Genomic DNA, 8975 nt, shown 5'->3' on the forward strand with positions numbered 1-8975 from the left:
ACACCACAGGCAGCCTCCCCATTCAGACAAATGACAGTCAGGGGAAGGTGAAAAGTCTTTATTGGCTCAGTCTTCGCCTGGACCAGCAGCAGCCCCAGGCCCAAGGGGGTTCTGATCGGGGGCCTCTGGACAGTCAGTGGGGGTGGCTTCAGCAGTGGCCTTGGGTGTCAGGGGGCTATGCGAGTAGCAGCACTGCTCCCCACGCTGGCAGGTGCCCTGGTGGGAGTATGATGGGTGTGAATGAACCGTGGCCCGGAGCTCAGCAGCCTCTGCTGGGTTCCCTCCCTGGATGGGGAGCTCACTCCCACACACTTGCCTGGCCCCAGTTCTCCCAGCCCTGCCTGCCCATTGGCCCAGCCCTGTTGCCAGGAGGCGAACCCATGTGTGCTTCAGTAGGGGCTGGGGGGGCCCCTCACCTCCTTGAACCTCTTGCAGGGAAATGTCTTGAGCTGGGCAGCCCGCTGGGCCAGGTCCTCCTCCGGCTCCTTTCGCTTATTCTGGAGTAGCTTGCGTCTCTCTTCCACAGCTTCGCCTGCCGCCTTGCCTCTGCGTAGGGAGACGAGTAGCGGAGGCTCCGTCTGGCCTCTGTGCCCACTCCCCTCCAGCCAAACCCCACCCCCAACCCACTCTCACTCACCGTGGCCGGGCGCGGGGCCGGGGACCCCAGTTGGCCTCGGGGTTGGCCTGGAAGCGCTTGAGTCCTCGCTGGCGGGAGCTGGGGTTGGCATCGTCCCGGATGGTGAAGTTGGCCTGCAGCCTAGGGAAATGAGGGTGGGGGCTGAAGGGCATCTACCAGGCAGGCAGGCACACACCGCCCAGGCCACCTGCCCACCTCAGTGTAGCTCGACGTACTTTGGGAAAACTGTGTCTGCAGACGTCAGGTTTCTATCATTCATTTAATAAACATTTATCAAGTGCCTACGGTGTGCCTAAAGTCTGCTGCCAGTAAAGCTGACATTCTAATGCACAAGAGAGGCAAGCAATGGGGCAAATCACAAATCAGTAAATTATAATGTGTGAGGGCATGAGATTAAGAGTTTTGGGGAAAAGAGCACGGTAGAGGGAATGGGGAGTCTGGGAGCCATGCAGAGGCCCTGAGGAGGGGCTGTGCCTGGTGAGTTTGGGTGAGGAGGCCAGTGTGGAGTTGGGGGGGCGGGTGGTGGACGAATGAGGGCAGGGAGGTGAGGGGGAGATGGTGCAGGGCCTGCAGATAGAATTGTTTCTAGTGAGTCAGGTGGGAGCCACGGAGGGTTCTGAGCAGAGGAGGGACGGGATCTGACTTGTGCTCACAGGTGCCCTCTGGCTGCTGCGGGGGGAACAGGATGTGGGGGGAGGAGAGCTGCGGGACCAGGGTGAAGGCCACTGCACTGGTCCAGCTGAGCAGTACTGGGGCCAGAATAGGGTGAAGGCAGAAGGGGAGGGAGAGAAGTGGATGGATTCTGGATCTCACTTGAAGAATGAGCATGTGTCTGTGAGGAGAAGGGTCTGTGTCGTCTACTTCCCGTGCCTGCGGGCAGCCGTATCCATGCCATGCCCCTACCTGGGCTCCACACTGAGAATGCGGAATGCCGGACTGGTCTCTGACAGGCGCTCCCGTTTCACCGGACACTCCTTCTCCTGGGAGGCAAAGGTCAGAGGTCAGAGGATGCTGGCACTGACCGTCCCCTGCCTTCCCAATTCCATCTGGTCAGGCCTGGCCTCACCCAGCAGCGCATGATGTCCCAGAGGACCGAGGAGGGAGCGTCCGTCTTCACGGCATTCTTACAGGCGTGGGAGAGGGAGACCCGGAAGCCAGCATGGAGGAGGGCAGACCTGGGGAGCGGGAGGGATTGTGAGGGGGAGGGGAAGGCTGGACCCCAAGGTCGGTGCTGACCTGTGAGTGTGACCCTTGTTTCACAGACTGGCGTGGCTGCACGTCTCCTGGTGACTGCATTGCCTGCATAATGCCGACCACCTTCACAGTAAGACTATCCCCGTGGCCAGGGCTCATGGCTTCCAAGAGCTGTTCTAAGCTCTTGTGCATGAGAAGCCCTAGACCGGGGTTATGTTTGACCTCCATTTTATAGGGGACTCCAGTCCAAGAGGGAGCCGACTTGCCCAAGAGCACCCGGGGGTCAGGCAGAGGCTCCACCCTGCGCCCAGCCTCACCTCAGCTGCAGGAGCCTGGGCGTGCTGCAGCGGATGGTGCTGCTCAGCTGGTCCAGCGTGTAGTAGAGAGGTACATCCAGGAGCTCCTGCGAGAGAGGACGGGATGGGTGTGGGGCGGACCGAGGCACGATGGCTGGGCACCCGCGGGGCCTCCTCCCGGTCACGGCGCGGTCCCCACCTCAGCGACGACGCTCAGGACCCCACGGATCCGCTCGGCGGTGTGGAAGCGGCCAGGGTTGGTGCTCACAGCCTCTAGGACACGGCCCACGAAGTCTAGGTCATGGAGGGGCTCCGCCCACATGGGGCCACCAAGCTATGGACACACAGGGACCAGATAAGCAGGGATCAGGACAGCCAGGACCCCCGCCTCCCCCCTGGCCTTTCCCCCCCGCACCCCCGCCCAGCCCCACCTGGTGTCGCTGCCCACAGTGCTCACACTCTGGGGCCACGGGGGGGCCGCAGGCTGCAGAGAACTTGACCCTGCACAGAGAGGGGTGAGGTCGGGGGTGGTGACCCTGGCTGGGATGCCCCCTTCGCCTTCCTCCCCAGCTCTCCCTTGCTCACCGGCCACCGGAGGCTCCCGATGCCTTCCCAAGGCGCTGGAGGTGGAACGCCCCGCAGCCCACACACTGGAACACCAGCGCCTGCTTGCTGTGGGAGACCAGGGTGGCCACCAGTTCCTGGAATTGCCACCGCACCCCAACTCTTCCCTCAGGCTGACTGGGTCCCCTTTGGGCTCCCCAGGGCAGCCTTCCCTCCCCCCACCCCGGGAAAGGCCCCGTGACCTCCCTCATCCATCACCCTTCCCTGCCCCAGGCTAACCTGGCCGAGGCCTTGACCTTGGCCTGGCCGGTGAAGACGCGAACGAAAATGCGCACGTAGAAGTCGGCACTGATGCTGAGCAGGGGCACCACGAAGCGCTGGTAGCAGTTGGCGTGGAGGTCCAGGCTGTGCAGGACAATCCTCAGGGCCTGGCGTGGGGGGCGGGTGCCAGCCATCAGTCCTGCCCCCGCCGCCACCTCCCCTACAGGGAGCCACACAAGGTGCTCGCAAGTACAGGGTCAGGGCCGGCTCCCCGGGTTCTCAGCCCAGCCCTGAGTGACCCTGGGCAAGTGAGAGCCTCAGTTCCCTCATCTATGAAATCACACCCGTCTGTCTCTTTAAGGCCCTGGCACTAAATGATTAAGGAAGGGACTTCCCTGGCGGTCCAGTGGTTAAGACTCCGTGCTCCCAGTGCGGTGGGCATGGGTTCCATCCCTGGTCGGGGAACTAAGATCCCACGTGCCGTGCAGCACGCCGCCCCCCCCGCCCCAAAATGATTAAGGAAAGCACAGGCCCAGTAAACCAAACCTCTTCCAACTAGCATTCTCAGCATGCCCCATGCTGTGTGATGTGGCACAAGGACCTGCATTCCTCTGGGCAGGATACTGGGTGCTGCGAACTACTGGGGCCTTCTCCTTGCCAGAGGCTGCAGTAAGACTCTGACACGGGAAAGGAGGCAGCATTTTCCAGACTGACCTGACAACAAGGTCCTTAAGGAACAAGGACAAGAGCCCTCCTTTCCCAGCCCCTCAACATAGCCAACCCGACCTTCTTGAATCCCCATAGCAACCTGGTGGGGTCTGGGTCATCATCATACCCATTTCACAGATGCAAAAACAGAGGCCCAGAAAAGGTGAAGTCACTTGCCCAAAGCCACCAGCAAAACTAGGACCTGAACCCAGAGCCAAATGCAAACCTGGAAAAACTGCCTTTAAAAAATAATTTTGTGGGCTTCCCTGGTGGCGCAATGGTTGAGAGTCCGCCTGCCGATGTAGGGCACACAGGTTCGTGCCCCGGTCCGGGAAGATCCCACATGCCGCGGAGCAGCTGGGCCCGTGAGCCATGGCCGCTGAGCCTGCGTGTCCGGAGCCTGTGCTCCACAACGGGAGAGGCCACAACAGTGAGAGGCCCGCGTACCGCAAAAAAAAAAAAAAAAATTTTGTGGACAACCCTGATGGCACAATGGTTAAGAATCTGCCTGCCAATGCAGGAGGCAAGGGTTTGATCCCTGGTCCAGGAGGATCCCACATGCTGCGGAGCAACTAAACCCGTGCACCACAACTACTGAGCCTGCACTCTAGAGACTGCGTGCCACAACTACTGAGCCCATGTGCTGCAACTACTGAAGCCCATGCGCCTAGAGCCCGTGTTTGACAACAAGAGAAGCCACCACGATGAGAAGCCGCGCACCACAACAAAGAGTAGCCCCGGGTCGCCGCAACTAGGGAAAGCCCGCGCACAGCAATGAAGACCCAAAGCAGCCAATAAATAAATAAATAAATAAGAAGCATAAAATTAGAGATAATAATAATAATTTTGTGGGAGTTCCCTGGTGGTCTAGTGGTTAGGATTCCAGGCTTTCACTGCTATGGCCTGGGTTTACTCCCAGGTTGGGCAACTGAGATCCTGTAGGTCATGCAGTGCGGCAAAAAAAAAAAAAAAAAAAAAAAAAAAAAAAGAAAATTGCAAAATTGTTGAAGTAGAAAATACTAGAAAGAATAATGTAATCACCCACTCTTATCCTGGGCAAAACTACTGCCCCACCCCACCCCCAGAGGACCATATTTGGCAGCCATGCTCTCAGGAACTATGCGGGTTAAAGAACGTGCTTGTTGGGACCTCCCTGGTGGCACAGTGGCTGAGACTCCGTGCTCCCAATGCAGGAAGCCCGGGGTCGATTCCTGGTCAGGGAACTAGATCCCACATGCGTGCCGCAACTCAGAGTTCGCATGCCACAGCTAAGGAGCCCGCCTGCTGCAACTAAGACCCAGCACAACCAAAAAAATAAATAAATAGATAAATATTTTTAAAAAAACAAAGAACATGCTTGTCATCGAAATCCTGGGATGGATCTGGCCAAGCAGGTCTGGGGGTGGGAGGAGAGTTGGGAGGCCCCTCACCATCTCGTGGCAGGCCCGGCTCTTGAGGGCCATGGCCCCGTACTTGCTGTAGCACGTCTCCCCACTGTTCCCCGCCAGCACTGCCATGTCTGTGCAGGTCACACACAGCAGCCCTGTGGGGAGGGACCCGGCAGTGAGGACCCTCCAACACCCCAAGCCCTGCTCAGTACATAACCCCCCCCAACCCAACCCCACCCCGCCCTTGCATGAGGCTGGCCTCACCTCCTTCACTCACAGCCTGCACAGCTGCATCCAGGAAGGGGGCGGGGCTGCCATAGGGGTCCAGGTCAATGACATCAAACCGCTCCGACGCCTTCTGATGCTGGTACATCAGCATCCTAGGAGCGAGAGGGTCAGGTCCTCAATCCCCTGCACCAGGGACCCGTGCTGTCCCCTACACACGTTCACTCACACAATGTGATGGTTTTGGCCTGGACTTGGGGGCCAGCTGCACGGCTTCAGATCCTGGCTTATCCATCTGCTAACTATATTAACTTTTCCTTCTTGGGTCTGTCTACCTATCCAACAGCGGCAATAATAATAGGGAATTCCCTGGCGGTCCAGTGGTTAGGACTCCGTGTTTTCACTGCCGAGGGCCTGTGTTCAATCCCTGGTCGGGGAACTAAGATCCCATAAGCCATGCAGCGCGGCCAAAAAAAAAAAAAAAAAAAAAACCCAAAAACAGAAAAACAAGATGGCAATAATAGCCAATACTGATGCAGCACATATTTACCTGACACTGTTTCAAGCGGTTTATAAATGTATTAACTCATCTAATCACACAATCTTCCACAGATTTGAAACTATTGTTGTTCTTTGCAGGTGAGAAAATGCAAATGCTCCTGACCGTGTAAGTGTAATTTATAACTGCAACCCTTCCTTCATCCATCCCTTGTACCCTGTTATTTCACCCCTGCCTCCAGCACTTCTCACCTCTAGTTTACTACACAGTTAATTTATTTGTCATGATTATTGGTTATCATCTGTGTTTCCTATTAGATTCTTTTTTTTTTAAAAAAAAGATTTATTTACTTATTTATTTTTGGCTGCGTCGGGTCTCTGTTGTGGCACGCGGGCTCTTCGTTGGTGCGCGGGCTTCTCTCTAGTTGTGGTGTGAGTGTTTTCTCTCCTCTACTTGTGGCACGCGGGTCGCAGAGTGTGTGGGCTCTGTAGTCTGCGGCATGCGGGCTCTAGTTGAGGCGCGCGAGCTCAGTAGTTGTGGTGCGTGGCCTTAGTTGCCCCGCGGCATGTGGGATCTTAGTTCCCTGACCAGGGATCGAACCCGCGTCCCCTGCGTTGTAAGGTGGATTCTTTGCCACTGGACCACCAGGGAAGTCCCCCTATTAGATTCTAATATGGTCAAGAAAGCAAACATTTTTAATTCATTTATTTTCTGTAAAGGGTCAGGTAGTAAGTATTTTAGGCTTTTTGCGAGACATATGGTCCCTATCACATATTCTTCTTTTTCTAAACCTTTAAAAATGTGAAAAACATTCTTAGATGGCAGGCCATAAAAAAACAGGCGTGGGCCTCGCAGGCTGCAGTTTGCTGACCCCTGCATTATGAACTCCACAAGGTCAGGGATTTTGTCTGTATTGTTTACCCTACCGATGCAGTCCTGACAGGTAGAATGGCTCCTGGGGACTTCCCTAGTGGTGCGGTGGTTAAGAATCCACCTGCCAATGCAGGGGACATGGGTTCGAGCCCTGGTCCAGGAATATCCCACATGCTGCGGAGCCACCAAGCCCGTGCGCCACAACTGCTAAGCCTGTGCTCTAGAGCCCTCGAGCCACAACTACTGGGCCCACGTGACACAACTACTGAAGCCTGCGTGCCTAGAACTCGTGCTCCACAACAAAAGAAGCCACCGCAATGAGAAGCCCGTGCGCCATGACCAAGAGTAGCCCCCGCTCACCGCAACTAGAGAAAGTCCACGCGCAGCAACGAAGACCCAACACAGCCAAAAATAAATAAATAAATTTATTTTTTTAAAGAAAGAATGAAAAAAAAAAAAAGAAAGAATGGTGCCTGGCACTGGATATACACTGGTTCACTTGATTGAATAAAAGTACAAGAAGTTGAGTCTAAAATGGAGACCATAACGGTACTTATTTCCACCTCGGAGCACAAGCCACACAGGTATAATCAGTAACCCCTATAACATACAGCAACCCCTATAAAACTACTGTCCTTGTTTTATAGACAAGGAAACTCGGGCTCTAAGAGGCTAAGGCCACTCCCCCAAGGTCACAGAGCAAGATTATGACACAGCCAGGATTTGACCCCAGGGACCTCTGTTCCAGAAAGCACCTTCAGCAGCTAGCCTCTACTGCCCAGCACCTACCGGGCATCCGCCTGGCTGGGCTGTACAAGGTGGGCCACATCGTTGAGCTGCACATTACGGCGCATGAGATCCACGGCTCGGGCAGAGGCATCATTGGCAACCACGGATCGGAGCCCAGGCACCTCTAGCGCAAAGCGAATGGAACGGAGGCCGGAGGCTGCCAGGCCTTCCAGCACTCGCAGGCCTTCCTGTTGGAGTAAGCAGGGAGCCCCACTCACATCCATGCCTCCATCCTCTGCTGGGCGGCAAGGAGCCCCCCCTCCCAGCTCCTATCCCTCTTCCCCTCCAGGAGCCTTCCTTCTTTTACCACCCACCGGACTCCAGGGCTGCTACCTCCCACGTTCAGGCCCCACCTCGCAGATATCCCGCACGGCAGCTGTTCGAGGTTGGTCTCCCGGGGCCAGGTTTGCACCCTCTTTCACTTCAGCCTTGTCGTCCTCTTGCTCCGACAAGTCCACGACCACCTTTTGCAAATCCTTCTCACCTGGCACCTTGACTGCAGCCATCCAGACGCACGAGTTAGGGGATATAAAAGCGCCATCTGAGAAACCTCCCCCAACTCTTCAGAATACAGAAGATTCAGGGAAGAAAATCTTCCCCGAAGTCCCTGGAGAAAGGCAGAGGAGCAGAGCCCAGGGCCTGCTACACGGCTGGAGTCTTTCTGGAAGGTAAGGGAGAGAAGGGGCGGGGCAACGAGAGAGCCCTGCGTGACACCCCTGCCCACCAGGAGCCTGGACCTCTACTCACTCTGGATTCCTTTGGCCCCAAGCTGAATGCGAGCAAACTCGGTAATCACAGCACATCTGCGGGAAACGGAGAGTCAGCTCACACCCCTTCATCCTCATAGACCCACTGCCCTCTGCCAAGCTGACCCCGGACTCTGCTCACGTCAGGTCCCGGTTGAACTCCTGCACTGGGTTGTAGAAAACTTCGTTTGCGCTGGGGAAGACGATCTTGGCGGCCCCCTCAGTGACCGTCGTCTCCTGAACCTCAGGTGGGCGCTCTTCTCCGCAGGGCTCGGTGCCATTCTCCGTTGCCGCTGGATTTGGCGGCCCTTGGGGCTGCCCCTCCATAAACCGGGCTCTAGAGAAGCTGCGGGCGGAGCGGAGACTCAGGCTTAGCCACAGAACGATCCTCGCACGGGACATCCGCGGGCGCCTCTGCCCGCCAAGCCTAGTTCGGAGGGCGGGGGAGAGAATAGCCAAAGCATCAGAGAGCTGCTTTCCTGGCCGGATGGCCTACACAAGTGTAAAGTAGGGACTAAGGAAACCCTGTGACCTCAGTAAATTGACACCACCCCCCGTCTTTGGAGGACTGTCCCTGAGAAGCCGGAAGGCCTCGAGCGGGCCCACCCATGCTCCGGATCCCTCCCCGCGTCGCCCAGGCCCCCCTCACCTTCTCCTGCGGCACCGAAAACCAAATCGGTCTCGGTGCACGTTTCCCCAGATTAGGACCTGGGCGCCGCCATGTTGGCACAGTGGGAGGGCAGATCATGTGACAGAGTTTAGTCAATCATTGATGCTACCTATAGTGGGCAGCTG

General features: G+C 56.7%; 1 protein-coding gene across 2 annotated transcripts; it reads right to left on the bottom strand.

Moving 5' to 3' along the window:
• Positions 1 to 37: 37 nt before the first annotated feature.
• Positions 38 to 8948, bottom strand: TRMT1 (tRNA methyltransferase 1). 2 transcript variants are annotated; one of them, XM_027084918.1, is made up of 17 exons: positions 8830 to 8948; positions 8323 to 8607; positions 8182 to 8237; positions 7788 to 7930; positions 7435 to 7622; positions 5313 to 5428; positions 5091 to 5203; positions 2971 to 3119; positions 2713 to 2799; positions 2559 to 2628; positions 2327 to 2461; positions 2149 to 2234; positions 1704 to 1812; positions 1541 to 1617; positions 638 to 757; positions 417 to 546; positions 38 to 216 (listed from the first exon to the last, which is right to left on the bottom strand). In XM_027084918.1, the coding sequence occupies exons 2-17, from the start codon at positions 8580 to 8582 to the stop codon at positions 67 to 69; spliced, it is 1989 nt and encodes a 662-aa protein (XP_026940719.1). In that variant the 5' UTR covers positions 8583 to 8607; positions 8830 to 8948; the 3' UTR covers positions 38 to 66. The 2 variants fall into 2 exon arrangements, 1 of the variants encoding a protein (XP_026940719.1); XR_003428348.1 differs by lacking the exons at positions 38 to 216; positions 417 to 546 and having other exon boundaries at positions 644 to 757; positions 1451 to 1617; positions 8830 to 8932.
• Positions 8949 to 8975: the final 27 nt, after the last annotated feature.

Source organism: Aethalodelphis obliquidens, unplaced genomic scaffold (genome assembly GCF_003676395.1).
Source record: "Aethalodelphis obliquidens isolate GAN/ISIS:26980383/991018 unplaced genomic scaffold, ASM367639v1 scaffold53, whole genome shotgun sequence".
Lineage (NCBI taxonomy): Eukaryota > Metazoa > Chordata > Mammalia > Artiodactyla > Delphinidae > Aethalodelphis > Aethalodelphis obliquidens.

What these genes read in the sequence shown, in the direction of transcription:
- TRMT1 (XM_027084918.1), bottom strand. Translation starts at nt 8,582, where the DNA reads ATGTCCCGTGCGAGGATCGTTCTGTGGCTAAGCCTGAGTCTCCGCTCC. An exon ending in GCCGGGCCTGCCACGAGATG is followed by an intron (nt 3,120 to 5,090) that starts GTGAGGGGCCTC and finishes CCCCCACGCCAG; the next exon opens with GCCCTGAGGATTGTCCTGCA. An exon ending in TCGGGAGCCTCCGGTGGCCG is followed by an intron (nt 2,629 to 2,712) that starts GTGAGCAAGGGA and finishes CTCTCTGTGCAG; the next exon opens with GGTCAAGTTCTCTGCAGCCT.